Source organism: Tamandua tetradactyla, chromosome 25 (assembly GCF_023851605.1).
Source record: "Tamandua tetradactyla isolate mTamTet1 chromosome 25, mTamTet1.pri, whole genome shotgun sequence".
NCBI classification, from domain to species: Eukaryota; Metazoa; Chordata; class Mammalia; order Pilosa; family Myrmecophagidae; genus Tamandua; species Tamandua tetradactyla.
Genome location: NC_135351.1, coordinates 1283269 through 1311024, shown reverse-complemented (window position 1 = coordinate 1311024; position 27756 = coordinate 1283269). Strand labels below are relative to the sequence as shown.

General features: G+C 37.8%; 1 protein-coding gene and 1 pseudogene across 1 annotated transcript in view; one reads left to right on the top strand and one right to left on the bottom strand.

Moving 5' to 3' along the window:
• Nucleotides 1-27756, bottom strand: part of LOC143668893 (uncharacterized) — a 45411-nt gene that overhangs the window by 3571 nt on the left and 14084 nt on the right. The window contains exon 2 of the mRNA XM_077143503.1: nt 921-1004. Within this exon, the coding sequence (XP_076999618.1) occupies nt 921-932 (12 nt within the window). The 5' untranslated portion in view covers nt 933-1004. The remainder of the gene's footprint in view (nt 1-920; nt 1005-27756) is intronic.
• On the top strand, nt 11233-11694 carry LOC143668894 (protein tyrosine phosphatase type IVA 2 pseudogene; annotated as a pseudogene).

Genomic DNA, 27756 nt, shown 5'->3' with positions numbered 1-27756 from the left:
AGAAGTTTGGATCAGTGGACAGTGGCTCACTCAACTCTACAGAACTCAGGCATTTATCCTAATTATCTGCTGTACAGACAGTTCAGCAGCACATACCACAGACCTGCTGCTGCTGTACTAAAGGAGGGCACTACTGAAGGAGGGCACAAGCATGATCCATTCTGGTCTCCTGAATTAAAAAGTTTTCAAGGGCCAAAAATATACTCTATCTGCTACACTATGTCTCCTGAATGGACACCAAAATTAAAGAAAGAATACTTTCTTATCATGATTTCCATTTATAAAATTTGAATAAATTCTACTTATGTAAATGGAATTTGGGCATTGGGGACAAGTAGGTAAGGAAATTTTCAAAATGGGCAAATACATATCAATACTTTTAGGAAACTTGAAATTCAGGAAAATAAATAGATTCCTCAATTCCTTCTATTATCGAACCCTCATTTGTGCTCCTCAAAACACTGCACAGCCCTCTAGCCTAGTGCCTTTAACTGCATTGACTGACCTCACCTCCTGAAGCATCAACCCTGATAATTACTGTAACCTTCTATTGCTTACTCATCTCTGTAATCTACTCTCACTGCATGCCTAAACCAGTTGCAGGCATTAACATGGATCAATGAGTATATTATTTCTCCAATAAGGACACAGGTTGGATGAGAAAAAAACCTCTCATCTCTCCAGTGAATACTAGAGCCTCAATGGAGGTTCAAACAAATTAGCATGATGATGGAAAGGAGATTACTTACTGATGAACCCAAATCTACTATAACAATCCCAGAGCCCAGGATAAAATTAACTAGAACTCAGAATCTTGAATATCTCCTAAATGAACTTAGAGTATCCATGCTAATAGGAGAAACCTGCCCATCCACTGACAACACGTGTAATTTCAGTAGAAAGAAGAACTCCCTACTTACCAGTGGTTGCATTATCAATAACTCAGGTGACAATTGTATTTCTCGGTTTTCACTCACAACCAGAGAGGCACTAGATGAGCAAAGCTGAGAATGGAGAAAAAAATCCATAAGTCTCTGGTCTGAAGCCACAATTTCCACACCCATCCCTTCACTTGGGAATAACACCAGTCCAATCAATAAGCACATGAAGTGTGCTCCAAGAGAAAAAGAACTTCCTCTCCCAGGGTCATGAATAAGAAGGTCTTAGCTACTCTGACTAACAAAGAAGATGTGAGTTCCTTCACTGCACAGATAAGAATAGGAAAGTCATTTAGTTTTACATATTAATTAGCCCACATTGTTCAGAGATTTTGAATTTCCTCCCTGATTTAATATAGGACTCCCTGACCTTTATCACATCTGGAATGTAATATAATTATTCCTGGTTTATAAAACCTGGATCCCAGCCCTTCAGATTCACTCCTTTCCTACCTTACTTTGTACCTGCCCTTCTGAGCATACTTGCCCTAAATGATCTTGGTTCTTTCATATGGGATGTCAAATAATATCACTTTCTCAACACCAAGTTCTAGATCTCATATCATTAGACTCAGACATCAACCAAGAAATTTAAGAAAGTATTTTATTATATGGTTGGTCAATTCAGGGACTTGTTTCATTTGGGGGTTCTATGGCTGCATCATGTAAAAGTAGCTGGAAAATCCCCTGCATCAGAAAGTAGCAGAAATACATGGGTTATACAATTAGGAGGCTCAGATAATGTAGAATGAAGGATTTGGGAAAAAATCCATTTGCTCAGTCCGATATTTTAGTCAAGTGGCAGCTAAAATCTTACCCTATATTAATCATTGTCAACTGTTAAACACCTGCATTTCATAAATTATCAATGTGAAGGGTCTTCTATACTGTAAATTTTTCCAAAGAACACTGTTAATAATTACATAACATGAACGAATGATATTTTAAGTAGGATTAACTTACCCATTTGGACTTGAGTCCAGAAAACTAATGTTGTATTAAATGTGCTTGGAGATTTACCTATTTATTTAATCCTGAAACCTACTGATTATGGTTAATTTACCTATTTAATAAATGAAATGATCAAAGGTTCAGAAGTCATTAGTAATGTTAGAAAATTACATGGCTAGAAAAAGACACAGCCAGAGTTTGAATTTTTTTCTACCTTTTTTGCAATTTCAAATTTCTTAATGCTTATACTTAGGTTTTACCTGGAATACTACCGCTCATTTTGATAATCAGAGTCCACAACTTATTGTCAAAATTACCTCTTCATATAGTTTGTTCACATAATTACACCCCATGCCCAGGTTCTCCTACCATATAGGACTCTTCATAGAATTGAATCTACTTGACAACTGTCTCCACTCTCACTTAATGTTTACTTCCCATATATGTCACACTTACTCATTTCAACATATACTTACTAAGAACATTTTTCATGTACTCCTGAGTACCACATCTGCTGATAAGCAAAAGAATATTTGCCACATCTGTCTCCAATAGGAGGGGATTCCAGTTACCTGCCTTGTTCATGACTTCAGGGACACAAAACATGACTAAGACGCTGAGCCAGGATTAAAAGCTGATTTCTTTTCTTTCAAGTTACTCCCATAACTTGTCATACATTTATTTGTTTGTTTTTCTGTCCCTCAACTGGTCTAATTGCATAAAACTGTTCCTTGAATAGCTAGGCAAGTTTCCCTTTGAAAATTACCAATGAATTATGAATCCAGAGAAATTGTATGTCCACCAATGCCAAAACTGACCTCCGACAGCCTAGGCCTAAATGCCTGAAGTCAAATCCAACAGTTATATATGATTAACAAAATCATTTATGAAATGAATGAGGACTGTCCCTTGTGGTTACAATTCTCTTCTTTACTCACTAGAATCCAAACAGACCAACAATACAAGGAAAGTAAGCCTGTTCCAATTTATCATATACCCCAGAAAAGCCATGATTTAAACTTGATTCAATCTTGTGGAGGTTGCTGTTTCTTTTAATTCAATATTGTAGATGGACACTTTTGATTAGATTATCTCCATGGAGAGTTGACACTTAATTGTGGGTATGACCTTTTTATTAGATGGAGATGTACCTCCACCCATTCAAGGTGGGTCATGTTTAGTTTACTGGGATCTTTTAAAAGAGGAAATATTTTGGATAGAGTTAGAAATGACAGATGCCTCAGGGCCTTCCAAGAGCTGACAGTAACTTAAGAGCAGAGCTAGTACAGAAGCTTACACTTGGAGAACAGAGACATGGATGTTTGGAGGCCAGAAGATGTTGACATGAGATGTTAGGCAAGCCAGAACCTGGAGAGAGCCAAGGGAAGCCAAGAGATGAAAGCTAGCCCTGGAGAATCAAAGTGAGAACCCCCACAGGAACAGAGACTGAAAGCAAAAGAGCCCAGAGCAAGGGACCAGAAGATGACAGCCATGTGACTAACAGCTGACAGAAGTGTTCTTGGCCCATTGACCTTCCTTGAGTTTAGGTATTTTTCCCTGGATGTCTTAGTTGAACATTTTCATAGGCTTAGGACCGTAAACTTGTGACTTCTTAAATCCCCCTTTCTAAAAGCCATTCCCGTTCTCTTATATAACATTCTGGCAGTTTGCAAACTAACACAGAAAGCAAGGCTCATTGACAATACTTTCACCACATTCCAGTGCTCAGAGCTTCTTTCTCTCTCTTGAAATAAAGTGCCTTTTTCAGGGAGAACACTCTATTTATGCGGTTGATAATATCATCAGTCCTATAATCTAAAAGAGACACAATGATTAATTCCAATGACAGTGAAGAAACACCTAATCAGGGCATGCCTTTTTTAACATTATCTTTAACTTCAAATTAGAGTGATTGTATAGATGCACTATAGAAAATGTTTGCCTTTTATTTCCTTCTAAAAGTCTCAAAATCAACCTTGATATCTTTTCCCATTGATCTCGCTGTTTTCTGAATTTTGATTGTGCTGAGCAAGTACACTATAGAATCTATAGGAAGAAGGTCCTGCTAATTTTAATTTCTAAGAGGAGCTGTAATCTAACAATATTCTCTCAGGATGTAAGCATCAGCGTAGTTTATATAAGTAGAAATATTTGTGCTGAAAATAAACTTTCAAAGAAAAACACTTTCATTGTTTTGAATTATGCATATTTTACTACTGATGCAAGGGGAGACCAAACCATGTTTCTTCATGACAAATTCAGCAGATGTTCTAGGAACTTTTAAACCCTGTAAACTTCAAAATATTAGGAATTCCCATAATAATCTAGCTTCATTATTCATTTTCTTATAAATAGAATGTATGCTAATTTTTTATATGAGATAGTGTGGTGGTTTGAAGATGTCTGTATCCCAGAAAAACATGTTCTTAAATCTACTCCATTCCTGGGTATAGACCCATTGTAAGTAGGGTCTTCTTGAAGGCTACTTCAGTTAAAGTGTGACCCACCACATCAGAATGGGCCTTAATTCACTTACTGGAGTCCTTATCAAGAGAATGAAATTCAGACAAAGATGAGAAAAGCCATGGAAGAAAGAAGCTGAAATCAACAAATCCCAGAATGGACCAGCAGCTGCTGCCATGTGCATTGCCAGGTGGTAGAGCCAAAGATCACTGGTGGCCAATCTTAAGGAAGTAAGCATCACCTGATAATTACTTATCTTGGACATTCTCTCAGCCTCAAACTCTAAGCTCAGGAATTCACATTATTAAAGTCAATCCATTTCATGGTATCTGCATTGAGCAGCCTAGGAAACAAACAGATCCAGTCCAGGCTAAAGTACTGCATTTAATTGTCAATGTCTCTTTAGTTTCTCTTAATTGTGGAAACATATATAAAACATAAACTTTCCCATCTCAGCCACTCCCCAGCATACAATTCAATGGGCTTAATCACATGCAAAATGTTATGTTGTGCTATCTTCACCAACATTCATTACCAGAACTTTCTCATCAACCCAAACCAAAATCCTATATCCAGCATTAACCATTTGCTCTGGTCACCACCAGGGCATTGTTTGTCCTTCACGTTCAGGGTCTGGCAGGCAAGAATAGGGTGCCCCATCTGGCAGGAGTAATTGATCTGGACCAAGGAGGAAGTAGAAGTGTTTTTATATAACAGAGGCAGTGAAGGATGTTTGGTACCCAAATGATTTCCTTGGGCATATCTTCATATTCCCCTCCCCAAATGTATTAATAAATGGACAAGAGAAGCAATCCCTGCCTGAGAAGGACATCGTAACCAGGAGGTAAGGATAATTATAGTTGATGATCTGGCACCAGGTAAGCTCCTGAAACTAGCAGAGGTGCTTGGTGGGGGTGAGAAAAATCCGTAATGGACAAGGAGGGAGGATAGTGGGTATCTGTTGTGGTCCCATGACCACCTGCAGTGGTGGTGGCTATACAATATTAATAAGCTTCCTTTTGCAAGATTCTTCTAGAAGAGAGGTCAACTGGATCCTAGGGCAGCTGTTCCCTGAATGTCTAGAGATCCAAGTGGGACAAGGGATGGTTTGAGAGGACATGGAGACGATCCACCTAGATTTCAAACCCTTATAAGAGCTTGTTGCCCAGATTCTGAGTGCTATCAACACTCTGACAATGTCTTTTAGCTCTCAGGACATTTGGTGACTGCCTTATCCTCAGAGATCAACAGGCCATGAGATCAAATCCTCTTCAGGATGATTAATGGAGGCTGGGGTATGTAGGCCTAGCCTTTTCTGGCTTAGCATAGTATGGATATAATGGGCCCTATTAGTTCCAGGGCTCTCTGCGGCTACAAAGCTGCTTCATTTTCCCTCTGCCCAGTATTACTTTATTTCCTTTCCTTTCCACAATGTAGCTCTCAAGAGTACTTCCATATAAATACTTGCACATTCTGAGAATCTAACCTGTACCAATAGTCAAAACAGTTGGGAAAAGAGGGCATTAAGAGCAGGAATTAATCAAATTTTGCTGAGGGTGGAATAAGATGAAGGCTGACAAAACCTCCTGATATTTTACATTAATGGCATTATTTTCACTAAAATGATCTCTGTGAATTAATGGTAATAAAAACCCAGATCAGAAATGGGAAATGGGGTGGTTAGAGAATTGCTGATGAATGGACTCTGCTCTCAACTTCCATTGAAAAGGAGATGAGAGGTCAGCACCTGGAAATAAAAGTTCAAAAGTGTTTTGTTTCCTTTTCCAAATTTTAGAATGGCAGTTATTAGTACATGTGTAAATTCGAAGAAGATGGAAGAGATTGAATGGGAGTCTTTTAAGATAAAAACATATAATTTGTAAATAATCATATAAAATTCATGAAACTACAGGAAGGAATGGGATTCAAACACAAAGCTAGAAATAAAGATAGCTAGGATAAAATATAATGCCTCTTCTATAATGGGAGAGATGCCAGTAGAGGAGTATTTTCAAATTTAATGACTGAAAATATCTACCTTCCAAAGCACGTGTTTTATTTGTGAAATAGGATTCACAAGAGCTGATGAATGTGAGAGAAAGGCAAAACTGGAGATTGAAAAGTCATGGCAAATGTTTAGAATTATATTTATCAAGCATGGGAGATAGAACTGATCTGTAAGACCTACTAGGATTGTCTGAACTGTTGAAAAATGCCCCCAAAGCCTCAGATCCAGGAGAGTACTTACTATGTGCCCTCATAAAAATATTTCTTCCTGGAAACCATCAATTTCAACCTGGAAGGGCCTATTTCTGCAAACAATATTGTTTTTGTAGGCCTCCACAAGGACAGCTACAGCTTGGTAACCTTCAATATGCCACTTAGGAAGGCTCAATAACAGGTAGCTGGTGCAGGGAGGTATCAGTTACGTAACTCTTAGATGTACCAGAAATAGTCATGTTTCTAGACTCCAAATGGTTTTTAAGACTGGAGGCTGGGATTTAATGATTCCTGTAGTCAAATCCTCCTAATGCTTGTAAAGCCCAGGATAAATTCAAGCACAATGAAATATGATCTATTTATCCTGAGAAGGCTATTTTCCTTCTCAGACCTAACTTCTTCATCTATACAATGTGGGTGGTATTTTAGCCAACTCTTTATTCTGAACAATAAAATAAATTGTTGCATACAGAGCTCTTTTGAAATAACCTTTACAAAGAGTGCTCATTATTTTTAATTATAATATTATTTTGTGGTTATCAGGCCCAGTGGCTCTAGCCAGGGCTTAAATAATCATGAGAAGTATGAAATTCGAGAAAAAGACATTTAATCCAATTAGAAAAATTTGTATTTAAGTTGAACAGAATTATACTGAAATGTTTGATTCAAGATTAAAATATACTAATCACAGACAATAGGCCAATCGTTAAAGAGGCATTTTCCAAAAATTTTCAAATTTTTTAAACAGTATCAAACATCTTCGAATCAATGACTTATTCCTGGAAGGAATACTTCTAAGAAGATAAAAAACCTCACAGGATGAATTAAGAAAATGCAATATTATATTAATACATATTTATCTACAATAGTGGGAAATCTGACTTCGTTATTAAAATACCTATACAGGACACACACAATAGAAACTATAATTTAAGTAATCCAATAAATATTGTTCACAAATTAAATACGAAGCATAGAAATAGTTTCAATAAAACGGAAAAGGGAAATCTTTAAAATCATGTAATGGGATCGCGAAGAACACAGGATAAAAATATACTTTATCCTTGTCCACTTATGAAAACTCAGTCATTACCACAGGTTAAATTATGTTATAAATGCTTTTTAATCTGAAACAAGGAGTCTAAGTCATCACAAATTTAAATAGTTGGGATCAAACATTTCTTTTTATCCCATCCTCAGCCACCCTCCTTCAGGTGTTCACTGTAAGTAAGGGTTTGAGTTACTGATGACTTTTATCTAATCACCCTTTGAAACAGACTCAAGAAGCTCCCATACCAACCAGTTCTCATCATTTCTTCCCTGGTCACTGACTTCAGAGCTCCTCAAAAATTTCCCTAATGGGTGGTTTCCTTCAACATTAATCCCAGAACATGGGCTTTAATAAGGAACAAATGCCCAAATCAGAGTGTCTGTCAGTCTGTCAATACAATTTCTGGGTCTTTTCAATTGCTACATTGTGAGTGCAAAGCTGAGAAAGACTTGATACTTGCCCTTCTAGGGTTCAGTGTGGAAGAGGCAACAGTGAAGAAAAGGGTCCTATTAGTAGTACATACTTTGGTGGAAACAGAGGTTTTGATGACAGCATCTGATGCTGTTTCAAACTGGTGAAATATAGGCCGGTATCTACAAGGTCTTGCAGGACAGGTGTAAGGTGTTCCAGGAATCTGAATGAGCAGGCCATCAATGCAGTGGAACCGAAGGGCCCCTGCACTGGTTCTAATCTGTTATGTACCCCAGAAAAGCCACGCTTGTTTCATCCAATCTTCTGGGGGCAGATCTATCGTTGGGTGGGATCTTTTGATTAGGTAGTTTCCATGGAGCTGTGACCCAGCCAATTCAAGCTGGGTCTTAATCCCCTTGCTAGAGTTCTGTATGGGAGGGAAAAAGACAGGAAACTGAGAGAGCTCAGAGAAGCTGAGAAAGAAAACACTCACACGGACATTTTGGAAAGAGCCTAGGAAAGAAACCCACAGAAGCTCAAAGACATTTTGGAGAGAAGGACCAGCAGACATCGCCATGTGCCTTCCCATGTGGCAGAGGATGCCCAGATGCCAGCAGCCTTTCCTCAGAGAGGATATCTTCCTCTTGATCTCTTAATTTGGACATTTTCATGGCCTTAGAATTTTGTGACCCTATAAATTTCCATTGAAATAGCCAACTCATTTCTGGTATATTGTATCTCAGCAGCTTTAACAAACCAAACTCCCTACCCCAGAAGAAGTTATGCATTTATTGCTAGATACTGCTGAGCCCACAAATTGCCTGTGAACAAGCATGCCCCTCAGTACCAAGAATGCTGAGGCCTACCCCTACAGGCCACTATTCAAGGTAAAGTAAGTCTGAAGGTGTGAACTTATCTAGGAGAAAACTACTCATGGCTCAGACTAAGTAACTTTGTGGGTTCATGAGTGATTTCTGGACTGGAAATGCTTCAGGACAATTCCATTCTTCTTGCCAGCTTCCTGTCCCATTAAAACCCATCTCTCCCTGACTCCCTACTGAGTCTCTGTGATGTGCATCTGTGCAGGGGTGAGGATAAAACCTCACCCCTGCACAGATGCTTATGATACTGTACAGGCAACTGTGGTAGTTAGGTTCAGTTGTCAACTTGGCCAGGTGATGACGTCCATAGTTCTGTTGCTGTGGACTTGAAGTACTAGCATGTGAAATTCATCTATGGCTGATTACATCTGTAGTTGGCTAACGGGAGTGCCTTCCACAATGAGTGATGTTTAATTTTATTAGCTGGAAGCTTAAAAGAGAGAGCTCAATTCAGCACAACCCAAGCAGCTCGGCATACCTCATCTCAGCATTCACAGCTCAGCCCAGATATTTGGAAATGCAGAAAGGAATTACCGTGGGGAAAGCAGTTGTAACACAGAAGAAAGGAGTGAAGGCTAGCAGACATCATCCTGTGCTTTCCCATGTAATGGAGAATCTCAGATGAAAGCTAGCTACCTCTCCTCTAAAGAGCTTTTAACTAAATAAATCCCATTTTATTAAAAGCCAATCCATCTCTGGTGTATTGCATTCTGGTAGCTTTAGCAGACTAAAACAGCAACTATGTGATGTACAGTTATAAAGATCCCCAGTCAACTCTCCCCCAAACCACCACAGGAACTCCAAACCTTCTGCTCTCAAGAAGAGGCACCGCATCTTGGTCTAACCGTACTCGGAATATAATACACTTGTCAGACACATGAGCCAAGGTGCAGACTCATGATTAGTATCATGATGAAGCTATATGAAGAGAAGGTGGTGAAATCTGATACAGGAACAGTATTATCCTATTTCAGAAATGCTGGTACAAAGAGAGGCCCAAAGTCTCCATGAAAATAATATACAGGTCACATATGTAAACAGGTATCAGCATCAATACTTAATGAAAGAAAGCTTTTTAAAAATTCTAAGAGTAAAATGAGATGGCTTTCTTTCATTGTTTGATTTATACTAGCTCTCTTATCCATTCAAATTATCAGTTATAAGTATCTATGCTCATAACCAACTCCCCACTTACTCACAAGTCATGAGAAAGTTATTGGACAAAATTTAGTACTAGAAGGACCAAAAAGGGGGATTCCAAAGATTCCACAAACAGGACAGCCAATCTGAGGCGGAAGCTGCTGCAATGGCATGAAAAGTTATGCGCCAGTATCAAGGTTTTCAACATGCTCAGAGAACTCATGATTGGAGTAAGTATGAGAAGGGCTACAAGGGTTCCCAGGTGGAAAAAATTAGATATAAAAGATTATGATGGGTGCAAGGGTAGTTCAGTGGTTAAAATGCCTACCTTTCATGAGGGAGACCCAGGTTCAATTCCCAGATCATGCACCAAAAAAAAAAAAAAAATTATGATGAATTTGGTGAAGTAATGCAAGAAATTTTATAATTATCTTGGCATGCTAGAGCTGATAAATGATGACTGGAGAGGCAAAGGTGGCCAGGCACTATTGCCATGGCCGAGGTGACTGAGGAAAGAGGCGTCTCCTTGCTCCTACTGCCACCACTGCTGGACTTCAATACCCAGTCCCCAGCTGGCTGGCGTTTCTCGTTGGAATATACACTGCACATTTATGGTGATTTTTGAGGACGAGGGCAGACTTTTGCCAGGCTCAGCACAGCATTTTTGCTGACAAGTGAGCTCGGCTGTTCTATGTGCTGTAATTAACATTGTCTTGAAGACTCTGGACACTGAGACTGGCCTCAAATAGTTGGCTTTTTAAAAAAAACTTCGAGCATATTTCTTTTAATGACTCCTATAAAATTAAGCATCAAGTAAACAAAAGTCGAAAGAGATCTATACTTTTAACTTGTCTCAGTGGTGCATAAATGTAGTGAATGAAGTCTGCTTAAGATTTCTTTGTAGATGGAGTTTTTTTGGAGTCCAAAGGTATTCATCTACAGTCATGAGGCCCAATTTGAATTTAGACTCTAGTGGATTCTAAATCCTTCTGGGTATCTGGAGGAGAGAAGCTTCTTAAGGAATAAACAAGTTGAATAGAGAAAACAATGCTCCATAATAGGCATTTTAATGGTCTTTTTAATGTTTTCTGCTGTGAAACATTTCAAGATTTATTGATTCCCCTTGCCCACCCCCACCCCCATTTTCCCCTCACACTCACACTTTTTATTTGCCATAATGAATTGCCCAGTCCCTGTGGAGATCTCCTATGAGAACATGCATTTTCTGAAAACTCACAATTCTACAAATGCTACCCTCCACAAGTTCACAGAGAAACTTAAGAAGTATGGAGTAAGAACTCTACAAGTTTGTGATGCTACATATGATAAAACTCCAGTTGAAAAGGAAGGAATACACGTTCTACATTAGCCATTTGATGATGGAGCTCTACCCTCAGTAATCAAGATAGTAGATGATTGGCTAAACCTATTAAAAAACAAATTTTGTGAAAAGCCACGTTGCTGTGTTGCAGTGTTTTGTGCTGTAGGATTGGGAATGGCACCTGTGTTGACTGTACTTGCTTTGACTGAATGTGGAACAAAGCATGAAGATGCAGTTCAGTTTTTAAGACAAAAAAGGAGGTGGGCATTCAATTCCAAACAGCTGCTTTACCTGGAGAAACACCCACCTAAGACGTGATAATGCTTTAGAAATACCAATGGGCATTGCTGTGTTCAGTAGAAAGTAATATAAACAAAGGCTAATTTGATTGTGTCATTTGGAGGGAACTCTCGATACCTGGAAATGTGAATCTGTCATCTTAAGTATGTCATTAAAGTAGTGATGGATTCAGTACTCCTCAACCACTCTCCTGATGAATGGAATAAAGTAAACAAAAAAGAAATCCCTTTATAACATGAATAAAGTGTTTAAGAAAAGGAGAAAGAAAAAGGGATTTAGTGAAAGATGATTCTTCTCAGTGCTGGTCTGAATTTCTGCCAGGATTGAATTATTTCAAAATCTCCTGTCTTTGTCACCTGTTTTTTTGTTGTTTTTTTTTTAAATTTTTCAAAATAGGTCTCTAAGAAAAATCAACAGAACATTAGTCTATGCATAACCATGTGATTGGGGAGCACATTCTTCAATTATGTTCAGCACATAGCTCTCCTATGGTGGGATTTCTTTTTTGGTGAGGGTTGGAAGGATATATTTTCTCTCTCCTCTCCTTCATCCCACTACCTCTTCTAGGGAAAGGGCACTATTAGGGAAAAAATAAACACCAAAAACACAAAAAGCAGTAGCATATATATTATATGCTCCAGGTAGTTTTTCATCTTTACTGATGATGGGGTGGTTGTGTTAGTTTCTTCTCCTGAAAACATTATCCAATGTTAGGCAAAGTAGTCAAGAGCCTTTCGTTTTGGTAAATTAATGGGGAAATGGGATTTTTTTTTTTTTTTTGCACGGGCAGGCACCTGGACTCGACCCTGGGTCTCCGGCATGGCAGGTGAGAACTCTACCTGTTGAGCCACCGTGGCCTGCCTGAAATGGGATTTTTTTAATTCTTTTATTTTTGGGTGCATGGTCTAGGAATTGAACCCGGGTCTCCCACATGGAAGGCAAGCATTCTACTACCGAACCGCCCATGAACCCTAGGAAATGGGATTTTAATAGGAGTTTCTCTTTTCAAAGAACTTAGTTGAGAGAAGAATTCTTCCCTTTTCCAGCCAATGAAACTATTTGCAGATTCTTTGCTGGGTTCAATGTGCTGATCAAGGCAAGCTATTTTTCTGCTCCTTTATGGGAGGCAGTTGTGACTGGGTTGCATTGACAAAGCTGAAAGGTACCATTAGGAGCTCTTGCACTCTTTTCACCTAATTATTACATATTTAATAATGCTCTGCTTCTAAGAGTCATCTTTTCCTGCTGGAATTTACTGTGCAGAGCAATAAGCTTCCCATCTTATTAGGATCAGCTAGGCCAGTAGGAATGGACCAAGAACTTGTACACACTGATGATACCTCAAAGAGTGGCCAGTTATGTAAACTATTTTTCACTGCCAGAGATGTTTTGAGTTTCAGTTACACGCAAATCTGTAGATTCTTTCCTTCCCCATTCCCCAAAATAAAACAAAATAATGCTTTTTGAAATTGCTTCTAGGATTTTAAAGTGAAATGATGTTACTATCTAAAATTCTTTATTTCAAGAACATGATAATAGATTCCTTCAATGCAGGCTCAAGGTCAAAACAACATCAAGCTCAGACAAACCATCTGTTGACTCCAAGGGTTTTGATCAATACCATAACAAACATTTCCCCTCTGATATACTCTTGATTTTTGTCATTTGGGGGGAGGGTGTGTGTGTGTGTGTGTGTGTGTGTGTGTGTGTGTGCGCACGTGCACAATGTCCCAATATCAGTGTCTGCCTGATTTAGGAAAAGTGCATTCCAGTTCTGTATGAGAAGGATGTATAAAGTAATATAAAAAGTACCTTGAATAGAAAAGTACCTTTTATTGAGTGATAAGTGTATTTACAATATTCAATTGTTAGATCATATAATCTGATTTAGAGATTTTAAAGCAGCAGTATTCCAGGAATTACAATTTATAAAGGAAAAAGAAAAACATTCCAAATATGTTTCTGTTACAGAAAATACATTTGAACAATGACAAAAACACTTTAGGCTAAGCAGTATTCAACCTTTTCTCCATCTCTATAGAAATAATCAGAGTTCGCTTTCTTCAGAGACAGAAGGTGATTTTGCAAAGAGAGAGACAGTATGATACACAGTGCCTTCTGTCGGAAGGCTAGTATGATTAAAAAGAGAGCCTCACCAGTAGTGCTGAATAAAAAATACCAAATGCTGCCATCCAGTCCCAAACTCACATATGATATTAACTAGACTCCTTTAAAACTGAAAATTATTCCATCCTCTCAATCTTACTAAGAACTGGGAGATGATCAAATGCTTTCCATGCTTCTGTCCAAAAGCAGAGCTTTCTGAAATAAGACTGTTGAAAAAGGTACAGTGCAAAGAACATTTGATAGAAATTCATGTCTACAAAGAAATTAAATACAGATGTTCTACAAATTCACAGATAATGTTCTTACACTGAAAAGGAATTATTTAGCCACCACAATGATAAGGGTCAAAAATATGTATAATAAAGAGTCTTACAGGGCACCTGTATAAGTTGATCCCCCAAATATATGTATTTGACACTTTCCAAGTGAGGATGAAACTACTTTTTTGAAGAACATAAGACACAAAACTAGGTCCCTTAAAATTCCATGAGCTACTGAGGTAGGAGTTTCCATTTGTCAATGCTCATTTTTACAGATTATATCATAAATCAAATGCCAGTACCAAAAAGGCAGTAATCCACAAGACTGAACCAATTAAACTATGTACTAATATTTTGTTCTTTCGATGATGAAGGTTGGGAGTTCTCTACATCAAGAGATTTCACTCAAAAATAATATAAATTGTAATATGTTTGTAGACACGTATAAATACAAATCACAAACTTCAATTATGATTTTATGCTTTAAAATGCTTCACAACTGTTAAAGAAAAAGTAAATAACACAATCATTAGTGGTAAATAAATAATGCTGTGGCTGTGAAAATATATTCCTACATCTACCACAAATGGTGCCCCCTTGGAAAACCACTATGGAAGAAGCAACTGCTGTTTCCTACTGCTGTCAGGTAATGACAGGAGAAAAGACAATACATCACTTTTTTAGTGTCCTGTTTTTATGAAACTAACCAGTTTAATTACAGTAAAATAACTATAGCATGTGAACTAAGATATTTTCTCTATTAATTTAAAAGAGTGCTCAAGTGAAGCATATGTGATGCATATTAATTTTTATGTTCTGAAAAAGGAGAAAGCTCAGGTTATACGAATAGTTCTGAAAAAGTCATAAATTTATCCTTTTAACATTTCACGTTTTAAAGTAAGCATTATCAATCATTATTTTAATTTATGAAAAGCAAAATAATAAACTGCTATTAAAATTTACCAAAAAAGGACAAAAACAAGAAAGAAAAACTACATTTGGTTTTGCATCACGTAGGACTGAAATAAAAAGACTATTCAGTGAGACAAGCTTCATGGTTGTGCCAGTCTGAATCTGTAGTGTATCCCACAGAAAAGCCCTGTCCTTTAACCCTCATTCAATATTGCTGGGTAGGAGCTTTCTGATTTTTCATGGAGATATGACCCATCCAATTGTGGGTGGTAACTTTTTTTTTTAACTTTTTTATTGTATAGTATAACATATATACAAAGCAAAGAAATAAAAAAGCAACAGTTTTCAAAGCACTTTTCAACTAGTAGTTAGAGGGTACATCCCAGAGTTTGTCATGGGCTATCATATGATCCTCTCATATTTTTCCTTCTAGCTCCTCCAGAATATAGGAGGCTAGAAGGCTTAAATATTTTTATCACCACAATCGATTTTTTTTTTTGTGAAAAATAACATACATACAAAAAAGCAATAAATTTCAAAGCACAGCACCACAATTAGTTGTAGAATATATTTCAGAGTTTGACATGAGCTAAAATTCCACAATTCTAGGTTTTTACTTCTAGCTGTACAAAGATACTGGAGACTAAAAGAGATATCAATTTAATGATTAAGCATTCATATTCATTTGTTAAGTCCTATCTTCACTGTATAACTCCACCATCACCTTTGATCTTTCCATCCCTCTCTTTAGGGGTGTTTGGGCTATGACCATTCTAACTTTTTCATGTTGGAAGGGTCTGTCACTATTATGGGGTAGGGAGATAGAACTAGCTGATATTCTGCACAGGCTGGGCTCTCTAGGTTTCAAGACATCTGGCCCAGGGACCCATCTGGAGGTTGTAGGTTTCTGGAAAGTTGCTCTAGTGCATAACCCTTGCGGAACCATTTTTTTTTTTTAAGAGTTTAGTTTTATTGTTACAATGTGTTTGGCTGGGTGCAGAATTGCCCTTGCTTCAACTGGCCTCCTGGGAAGGAACAGGCAGCAAAAACCGCCCCAGAGATGGTACCAACTTGGGAACCAGGGCTCATAAAACAGTGAGCACAGTGGGTTATGGGTGGTAACTTTGAATTAGATGGTGTCCATGGAGGTATGTCTCTACCCATTCAATCGGGCTGCTTACTGGAGCCCTTGAAAAGGGAACCATTTTGCAAAAAGCTTAAGAACAAGGAGAGCACATGCAGCCCGAACCCTTTGGAGATGAAGAAGAAAAATGCCCTGGGGAGCTTTGTGAAACAAGAAGCCTGAAGAGAAAGCTAGTAGACATTGTCATGTTTGCCATAAGCCTTTGCAGTTGAGAGAAACCCTGAACATCACTGGCCTTCTTGAACCAAAGTATCTTTCCCTGGATGCCTTAGGTAGGACATTTCTATAGTCTTGCTTTAATTTGGACATTTTCACAGCCTTAAAACTATAAACCTGCAACTTAATAAATTCTCCTTTTTAAAAGCTGTTCCATTTCTGGTATATCATTCTGGCAGCTAACAAACTAGAACAATGGTCAAGAGTGCTTTCTAAAAAATGTATAGATGCAATGAATATGGACAAATATGTAGGTTAGACTCCCCAAAAGTATGAGTATTTTCAGAGTGTGGTGCTGCCCAAAAAAGTGGCTAGCTATAATTTAGATACTAAAAACTGGTAAAGGATGACTTCTGAATAACCCAACAAAGAATATTTAGTTCAGATTTCTACCTGGCTTTAAGATTCATTGCTTCTTAACCTTTGGCTAAGATCAAGTGTACAATTAAGATTTAGAAGGACAAAATTTCATTGTAACCATGTTTATAAAACATGTAATTCATACATCAAAACTGGGTTTTCCTTGGTTTTAATACATTAAAATGACATAGTCCAATTTATCTCACATATCACTTTTGGAGACACAGTGCAACTGGAAGTATTTTTGCCATTGCAGTGGGCATTTCTAAAATGCAAATTTTCCATATGGACACTCCTGAACTTTCAAAATAAAAAGAAAAGAGACAAGGATCACAATTCTCTAGGGATGGCTATATTTCACACATTGAAGAAAAAAACAATAAAAATAACCATCAAGAGTTTCAATAAAGGTTGTAACAGATTTCATTTCCTTCTGTTTGCTTGCTGTCTTCTCAGATCACTTAACTAGAAGCTTGTTTTCACTGCTTCTCTGCTAACTGATGTTGTAGGCTATATGTTTTAAACTTCTGTAAAGAGCATGTAATTTAATTTTGTGTTGAATATTCTTCAAAGGATTTTATAAACAATACAATACTTCAAATGAGTCTTCAGTTCACTTGTTATACCATATTATCACTTTCTCCAACTTTATCTACAAATGATCTAATTCCAGCTAAATTCATGAGGGATCCAAGCACTGGTACTCTTCTAGGGAAAAGAAGCCCCTGAACAACAGAAAGAATCCACGATTTTCAAAGATTATGCCTATCAAAGGCCAACCAATAAGGACTACAAATATACCACCCAGGAAAAATTCTATGGCTTTCATTTTATGTTTTTGGAAGAAGAAGCTAAACCAATTACAAAACCCAAATCAGCCACAAATAAAACATTTCTAATAGCCAGAAGTGCTTTGTCAAAAAAGAGAATCATTCCAAAGAAGAGAAAAAGCACTCCAAATCCTGTTAACCCATCTCAGTTCTGGGGGTGAAGGCGAGCATGGCTGGCAGCAAAGCGGACAGTGGCAGTAGCAGTTGCAGCAGCACCTTGAGACACCCAGGGTGTGAAGCTGAATCTGTAGAAATACCCTTATTTTGTTTTAAATTATAGACAAATGTTAAGTGCTCTCAGAACTGGATTTTTTCCCCCTCAAAATTAAAACAGCCTTTTTTTCTTTAAGATTTAATGAAATACTGAAGCCAGTGTGACATGGTGAGAGATGTCAGAATGATGAGAGGTATGCAGGCTGATTTAAAAAGTTAAACCCTGAACCCTTTTTAAAGAACAATAAAACATTTTACATGAAAAAAAAGACTAGGGCTGGGAAGAGTGTAGACGTGGTGCAGACTCACAACTACTCACCTTCTGTTAAACACAAAGACATCTATATATTGAGGGTAAACTGGAAAAGATGAACTTAAAACATGAAAATGTATTTTAAGAACTGTGATATATAAAGAAGCATCAAAAGAATTGAAAATGGTCACCTCTGGGAAGTATTGTTGAGGATGTGAAGAAATGGAGCAGGACACTGCTGTTTGTTATCGTAATAGTGGTGGTATTGAGTATCTTCATCTAAAAACATTTCATTTTAATCCAACACCCAAGCAAGGGAAACAGTTCAGGACAGAAAGTTCACTATTAAGATCAAGAAAGCTAAATTATTACAATGTAGGCAAAATACTTGGGGATACCTTTCTTTGCAATCACCTATATACTTTCTATTTTAAGCAGAAATGTTTTTGGATATGAACAGAGCAAGGCAGTGGCTATACCTCATTTTTCTGCACTGATTTTTTAGCACAATTTTGTGGGAACTTGAAGAACCAGGAATGCTCATACTTTAAGATCCATATGAATCTCTGCAATCTTGTAAAAATTCAGGCCCTAATTCAGTATGGCTAGGGTGGGTCCTTTGATTCTGCTTTCTGCAGAGCTCCTGGGATGTGCTGATACTGGGGGCACATGTACCTCACACTGTGAACAGCAAAGCCCTGTTTGAGGTCTGTGATTCCTTAGGGAAGTGGTTCTCAAATTTTGATGCCGATACTGAATGCCCAATTACAACTAAGAACAATTAAATCAGAACCACCTGTAATTCCTATACAATGGGAGACAATATTTGGAAACGATATATCAGATAAAGGTCTAGTATCCAGAAAATATAAAAAGAGATTGCTCAACTCAACAATAAAGACTGAGATGGTATAATCTAGGAATGCCTAGAGTGTATAATGATAGCGACTAAATGTACAAATTAAAAAATGTTTTTACATGAGGAAGAACAAAGGAATGTCAATACTGCAGGGTGTTAAAAACAGACAGTAATTCATATCTTAAAACTTTATGTGTGAGACTACAGCAAAAAATGTCAATTTGGTACAAAATTTATATTTTGACTAGTGCATTTCCTAATATAATTTATGTGGACAGCTTAACTGAATACCATAAGTATATGGAACCTTGAGCAGGGCATGAGATTTTGTAGGTTTGTCCACAGTGATGGCCTGATAAATCCCAGAGTGATTTAACAGTGAATAAAAAGTATTTGCAAAGCCCCCTTGGGGGAATGGTGAGAAAGAGGAAAAACTTGCCTTCCCCAAGTGGAGAATTCTTGATATTCTCACAAGCAATAGGCAGAGCCCTCAATCTGGGGGTCTGTTCATATGAAACTTAACCCCGCAAAGGACAGGCTAAGCCTACTTAAAATTAGGCTTAAAAGTCACCACCAGAGAACCTCTTTTGTTGCTCAGATATGGCCTTCCTCTCTCAGCCAACACAACAAGCAAACTCACTGCCCTCCCCGTCTCTATGTGGGACATGACTCCTAGGGGTGTGGACCTTCCTGGCAATGTGGGACAGAAATCCTAGAATAAGCTGGGACTCAGCATCAAGGGATTGAGAAAATCTTCTCGACCAAATTAGGGAAGCAAGAAATGAGACCAAAAAAAGTGTCAGTGGCTCTGAGAGTTCAAGCAGAGTCGAGAAGTTATCCTGGAGGTTATTCTTACGCATTATATAGATATCACCTTTTTAGTTAAGGTGTAATGGAGAGGCTGGAGGGAACTGCCTGAAATGTAGAGCTGTGCCCCAGTAGCCATGTTTCTTAAAGATGATTGTATAATACAGCTTTCACAATGTGACTGTGTGATTGTGAAAACCTTGTGGCTGATGCTCCTTTTAGCTATCTTATCGTGAGACGAATAAATAATAGGGGAAACAAATGTTAAAATAAATTTAGTAGATTGAAATGCTAGTGATAAATGAAAGGGAGGGGTAAGGGGTATGGTTTACACGAGTTCTTTTCTTTTTTATTTTTACTTCTTTCTGAATTGATGCACATGTTCTAAGAAATGATCACGATGATGAACATACAACTATATGATGATATTTTGAGTTACTGATTATATAACAAGAATGGAATGATCATACGGTGAGAATGTTTGTGTTTGTATGTTGCTATGTTTAAAAAAAAAAAAAAAAGAACCTCCTGTAATGGGTCCTAGGTATCATAATTTAAAAACAACAAATACTTCCAAGGTGCTGAGACCTTTAAAATCCATTGCCTTAGAGGGTGTGATGTGATATGGGGCATTCTTACCTTTAAAAATGTGCAGATGGTGGTGACAGCAATGATATTAGGAGTACAAAGTTCCTAGGATCATCCCCCCTAGAAACAATGCATAAAAGAGCAAAAGCTGTCACAATCCTATTTGTCAGAACTCTGGAAAAGGTTTGCAGCAACCGCATGAAGGCTGAATCAAGGAAAAGCAACAAAACCCAGAAGAGAAGGACCAGCAGATGCTGCTATGTGCCTTCCATGTGGTAGAGGTGACCCAGATGGACATCAACCTTTCTTCAGGAAGGTGTCATCCTGTGGATGGCTTGATTTGGACATTTTTCACAGTCAGAACTGTCAGCAAGTAAGCTAATAAACCCCCATTGTTAAAAGCCAGTCCGTTTCTGGTATATTGCATTCCATCTGCTTTAGGAAACTGAAACAGATTTTGGTACCAGAAGTATGGGGTGATGAAATTGCAAATATAAAAATGCTGGAATAACTTTATAAATGGACAAGGGGAAGATTCTGGAAGAACTGTGAGCTGCTTGATAGAAAAGGCCTAGATTGCTTTGAAGAGACTGTTGGTAAAAACACAGATGCTAAAAGCACTTCTAATGAGGCCTTAGGAAGTGACGAATGTATCACTGCCATCTGGAAGAAAGGGGGATCTTTGTTTTAAAGTGGCAGACAATTTGGCAAAAGTGAGGCCTGGTGTTGAATAGAAGATAGAATTTGAAAGTGACGAGCCTGAACATTTAGCTGAGGAGGTCTCAGACTAAATGTGTAAAGTGCAGCCTGGATTCTCCTGGCAGATTATGGTAAAATGTGAGAGAAAAAGAATAAGCTAAGAACTGAGCTCTTGGGTATAAAGAAACCAGAAACAGATGGTTTGGAAAATTCTGAGCATCCAGAAAGCGAGTCCCCAGAGAAATAGTATCCCATGTGGGAATTTAACTGAACATGAAACCGATCAGCCATCTCAGTACAAGTCAGGATTGGATATGCAGTTACCCAGGAAGGATTTGTGTAAAGTCCTACTATCTGATGGTTAAGATCCCTGTGTGCTGCATGAGAAACCAAGAAATGTTTTTGACAAATCTGTATGAATGGAACCAGTGCCAGCCAAGACTAAAAGGGACAGACTGAAGGAAAAATGATTTCAACAAAGAAAGGGCCATGGAAACTGAGATGGAGACCAAAGAAACCATGGGTCAAGAGATTGGGCTTACCTGTGTATGTAGAAAGGGTGAGTCTACCCCAAAACCTGCACAGGGTGAGCCTTCCATCCAGTTTTCTGGTGTTACTACCTCAGGGTTCTCAGACGCCAGCAGGATTGCAGAGTGGCTGTCCCATTGTTCAGGAAGCATGCTGCTACCCCAGTCTTTAGAGATAGTGGAACACATTCCCTGGAGACTGGAGAGAGTCTGGCCACCACCCTATTGTTCTGAGGAGGATGAGCTTGTGCTGTGGAGACTGTAGAGAGTCCAAATGCCTTCCCAAAGCTTTGAAGAGGCTGAACCCTAGAATTCAGCCACTACCCCAGTGATGCTTAATGAGGATGAAGCTAACAGCATGACCAAGACACCAATGCTTGGAGATCATGATCTTCACACCAATGCTTAGAGATCCTGGAGCCCTCATCTCAGTGTCTGGAGAGGAAGGGCTGTTAAGCAAGGTCCTGGAAAGGGTGGGGCTACCACTCTATCAAGACCCCAAAACAAAACATCCTTCTACAAATGACTCTCACACCCTGATATCTAATGAAGTTTGCCCTTCAGGTTTTCAGAACTATCTGGGCCCAGCAATCCATTTTGTTTTCAGCTTCTCCCTATGCGAATGAGACTATTTATTTAAAACTGTCCTTCCTTTGTATCTTGGAAGCAGCTAACTTGTTCACAGTCAGAGGGGAATTGTGCCCCAGGACAGATCACACCTATAACTGATTTTGATGAGACACTGTACTTAATACTGTTACTGAAATGATTTAAAAGGCTCTTCAGATATTGTGATGGAATAAATGTATTTTGCATATGGAAACAGCATGTTTTTTTGGTGCCCAGAGAGTGGACTGTGGTAGTTTGAAGCTGTATGTACCCCAGAAAAGCATGTTCTGAAAGCTGATCAATTCCTGTGTGGATCCATTGTAAGGAGGAGGTTTGGGTGAGTAGGATCTTAAGTTGAGATGTGACTCACTTCATTCACGACAGGTCTTAATCTTCTTACTGGAGTCTTTTCTAAGAGAATAAAAGAGTCAGAAAAAAGCCACAGGAAAAGCCACAGAAACTTAGAGAGAAACAGTGAGAAGCTGAAACCAACACAACACAGGAGAGAAGGACCAGCAAATGCTGCTATGTGTCTTCCCATTTGAGAGAGGAGTCCTGGATCACCAGCAGCCCTTCTTCAGGAAGAAAGTATTGCCCTGCTGATGATCTGAGTGGACATTTTGCATTTCATCAGCTTTACATAGTTTTCTTTCTTCGGCACGGGCAGGCTCTGGGAATCAAACCCAGGTCTCCAGCATGGCAGGCTAGAATTTTGCCACTGAGCCACCGTTCATTTCATCAGCTTTAGCAAACCAAAACAGTAGGTCCATTCTTTGTAATACATTTAAACTCCATTTTATGGCATAGTTCCTGTTGACTCCAGACTGGAGCCCATTATGAAATGAGTTTGCTTTGACTCCCTTCACTGCTTTGATCTCATGCATTAAACATGCCCTTGGCACAGTCTGCATTTGACCATATATATTGTTTTTAGCTCATCTATGGGTAGAACTTACATACAAGAGCTCACAAAGTCCATCTCTTACTGGGAATTTTGAGAATTTATAGGTTTATAATATTATAAGGGCAATAACTGATTTCCCTGAAGGCTTTGTTTCTTATCTAGTTCAGTAAACTTGTCCTCATAGTTGGCTTTTTTTTTTCTTTAGACCTGATGCTAAATATTTATCTCTGAATTACAGGCAGGCTGCAAGAAAACTGTTAATTTTTATTATTCTGTATTTTTTACCCACACACATAGTGGGGATTCCAAAACTCTAAAATTAAATTTCTTTTTTCCTTTTTTATTTATTTTTCTTTTATTCTGATTTTTATTGAAGTAAATCATAAAATTCTTTATATTATTTTTTTATTTTACTGATATTATTTTATCAGTTTTGCCAGTATTTTATTTGTCTTCCATAGCTTTCAGTCACTCTCTATTCATTTCAAACAGTTTGATTTCTTTTTCTAGCATATAAATGTGTGTGACTTTTTAAGAAATGTCTGTTTTCCTTTTTTTATATAACAGTATTTCCTTTATTTTATACCTTATCTAAGATGGCTCTCTTTTGCTCTTAAGTTTTTGAACTCTGCTAATTTTCATTCTTCTCTTTTCTTACCTTAAAGTTCTATTACTTCTATTGTTGTAACTCTTTTAAGTCCTAATTATTAACATTTATTCTAATGTTAATAGTTTCTTGAGCATCATCTCAAGAAAACATGAATGGTTGGCCACAAAAAACCTTTTGCAGTCTTTGAGGAGGATCACTGAGGTCAAGGGCCTATGGCAGTGTGTGGTAGTAACAAGGCTCAATGAACAAAAGCCCCTGGATTTATATCATGTGCTGATTTCTGTAAGGCATGTACCTACAACATGGCCAATTTCAAGTGAACAAGGAGTTAACAATTGTCTCACAAACCTCCTACATATTTAATAAGCAGCTCTTAAAAGCCAGTGCATGACAGCTCAAGCTTACCTCTAGGGGAGGAACTGAAGAACTGTAGGGAAGGAAACCATTAACTCTGCTGTGCTGCCCCAGGACAGGAATGTAATGGTAGAATGGAGAGAGTCAAAGCCCAGGAGGGACACGAGGGTCCATTTTAAGGATGTAAATTAGGGTAGATCCTCCCATCCCTGACTCAGTGACTCCTTGAGCGGTCCTTACTTTTAATTGCCAGGAGTTGCAGAGAAAACCAATGTGATTCCTCTCTCTTATGACCCCGACTTGCCCATAATGGTTTCCTCTGCCCAAAGGAGGGAGGGATCACATGGTCTTCACTGCTGCCCAGGACGAATATCAGTGATGGTGAATGAAGCTCCATTACTGTGAACACTCAGTTTCCAGAAGAAGCCCTTGGTCATGAAGGATCTTCTTGCTGCAGTTTTAGCATTATCCCTGTTTAGTGTAAGTGGGATCCAGCATTGATTCACACGTTCAAATGTGTTCTAGGGGCTTGATCCAGGGATCAGGTGGTGCAGCCTCAATAGTCTTAATCAGTTTCTGAACAGAGTTATGGACAAGTAAGATACTGAATCTCCATTCTTATGGTTTCTAAGAGAGACTCATAAGTCAATCAGAAGATCTAGAAGGTCCAGACTTCTTTCACATATCTTAACCTTAGGGCTGCCAGTGTGAATACTGGAAACTGTCAAGATCCATACCAAAAATTTAGATGGTGTGAATGGTAGTGTAAAATAGATTTTCATTTTATGCAGGGGTGGAAACTAGGGCCATATTCATTAGAAAAGGTTACCAGATGACCCAAATTTTCTATCTTAATTACAGAGTTATTTTTGTCAGCACTACGAAAAGAAATTCCATGAAAATATAAATATGTGAGTGAGGACCAGCACAATGTCACTGCAGAGTCAGCACGTCAGGGTATTTCAAAATGAGAACTAACGCCATTCAAATCACGTGCTAAATGAGAGCTGAGAGTCCGGGCACTGACCCTCAAAGACTTTTTTTTTTTCCACATGGGCAGGCACCGGGAATCGAACCCAGGTCCTCTGGCATGGCAGGTGAGCATTCTCACCTGCTGAGCCACTGTGGCCCACCCCCTCAAAGACTTTTTATTAAAAACTTGTAAGCAGGGCAGTCTGCTGGAAAATTAAGAGTTGAATGGATAAGAGAGTGTTTTCTGATAACTTGGTCTCCCTACCTTTCCATTTATTGCTCTTTGAAACAGGAATAAAAAGAAGGCCTTTCTATTATTTAAACCCGAAGCCACTGATTCTCTGAGTATCAAAAATGATGAATGTGGAATTTTCTTGACATGATAAGGACCATTTATGGGGAAAAAAAATACCCTGCTTAACCTCACATTCAATGGTGATACTTAAAGCTTTCTCCCTAGTATCAGGAACAAGATAAGGTACTTTCATCACTGCTATTTAATATTATACTAGAAATTCTAGCCAGCACAATTAGGCAAGAAAAGAAATAAAAGTTATCCAAACTGGACAGTAGGAGGTAAGACAATCTCTGTTTGCAGACAAATTGACCTTACACTTAGATTTCTATACTTTTGAGGAGGTAATACATTGAGATGCACTTCTTTTTAGGTGAATGTAACTTTGCAAGTTGAAATATAGTTTATAAATGGAAGCCAGACAAACACTGCTAATTTAAAGATAACCATGGAAGAGACTGAAGGAATTGAATAAAGGTCTGACAGTACCAAAATAAAGTATAAAAAGACTGATGAGAAACTACCACGGTGTCTTGAGACATTCCAACAGTATTATTTGTAGAATTCTTTGCAGGGGACATGGTGAAGTTTGAGGAGAGTCATAGAATGGAATGCTTGAGGACATGAATATACATGTTCAAGAAACACAACAAACACCAAACAGGATAAACTTGAAGAGAACCATGACCACACAAATGGTAAGTCAAACTGCTCCAAGGACAAGGACGGAGTTCTGAAAGCTGCAAAATAAAAGCAACATAATCAAAACTTTATTCAAGGACACAAAGATAATTTGAATAATTCTCACTAGTCTTTCTTAAATAAGAAAAAAATGGAAATTATCCATAATCAGATGGGAAAAGATACAAAATCATTTTCACAAAGGCAATGAAAATATCAGATATCTTAGATTAATCTTAAGACACATGTAGAGTCAAAATAAAGGAAATTATAAAATCTACTTACATGAATGAAACAGGCTAGTATAATAAGAAGGGAAACTATGTACTCAGGAATACTGAATAATGGAAAAATATCTAAGTTTCTAAAATTTATGTATATGCTTAATATAATTAGAATAAAAGTCTTAGTGTTATGTTTATATCTTTAATTCAATCAACCAATATATTTAAGTCACTTTAATTGCAAAGAACTGTGACAAGCACTGGGAATAGGAATTTTTAAAAAAGACCATTTCCTATATTTATGGAGTTTATAAACTAATGGGAGGCAAAAATAAAAAAAAACATAAAATAACTACAAATTATACCAAGTGATATACAGTAAATAAATGAGATGCAATATGGAAAATAATTGGGGAGGGTCAGAATTGTCCTGGAAGACTCTTCTAGAAGGTAAAATTAAGTGGAAACCCAATTAATAAGAAACCATGATAAAAAATGAGAAGACAGTTTTTGAGGAAAAGGAAATAACATATGGAAAGACTCTCAAACTGGAAAGAGTTTCCTGCACTGCAAACCTAGAAAAAGCATTGCATGTCTGAATCATAGTAAGGGAAAGAATGACATGAGATAGAATTAGAAATAGTTAGGCAGTAATAGACATTACTAGTGCTTACGAATATTTTTGGTCATTCTCTTTTTCAGGTGCACAGATGATTCTGATACTGGCTCTGCCATTTTCTCTGGGCTAGAAAATCATAATATGTATTTAACATTTCTATAACTCAGGTTGAGAGGACTAAATGAAATTGAATGCTGACATGAGGTCTACAATTTAGAAATAGTTCTATAAATGTTATCATTATTATCTAATCATTATCATGAATTTAAAAAAGCTATTGAAGAAGAGTCTTAAGCAAGATGGTGACAATACCCAATTACATTTAAAAATATACTATTTTGTGAAGAATGGAACAATGGTTACTTAGCACTGTGCTCTTAAAGTTCATTTAGAAGAAAAAAATAATAATAAAAGCAACATGTTATGTATAAGGGATATCCACCAGGATTAAGTGCCAATTTCTCATCAGAAACCATGAATGTGAAGAAGGCAGTAGAATGAAATATTTAAAGTGCTGAAAGAAAATAGTTGCCAACCAAGAATTTTACAGCTGGTGAAAGTCTTTAAAAAAATAAGGGTGAAGTTAAGATATTTTCAGATAACCAAAAGCTAAGGGTATTTGCCACTACTATGTTTGACCTACAGTTGACGCCATAAAGGGAGTTCCTCAGACTAGAAAAGAAAAGACACTAGACAGTGGATTAGAGAGGTATAAAGAAATAAAAATCTCTGGTAAGGAAACCCTATCAATAATATATAAACCAGTACTACTGTATTTTTCTTTTGGTATGTAACTACACTTCATTTCTTAGAAGTTCCAAAACATAAATGGACTATAAGTGATGATAAACCTATGATTTCTGCCTACAATCAATAAAAATATAATTTGCTTAGGCTACAAATTGGCTTAAAGGGAACATGTACAATATCCTTGAGAAAAGAGACCCTGCTCTTCCCAGAAAATGAGAACAGAATGGACTGCAGGTAATTGGGGTGGGGAGAACTGGACTGGCGAGG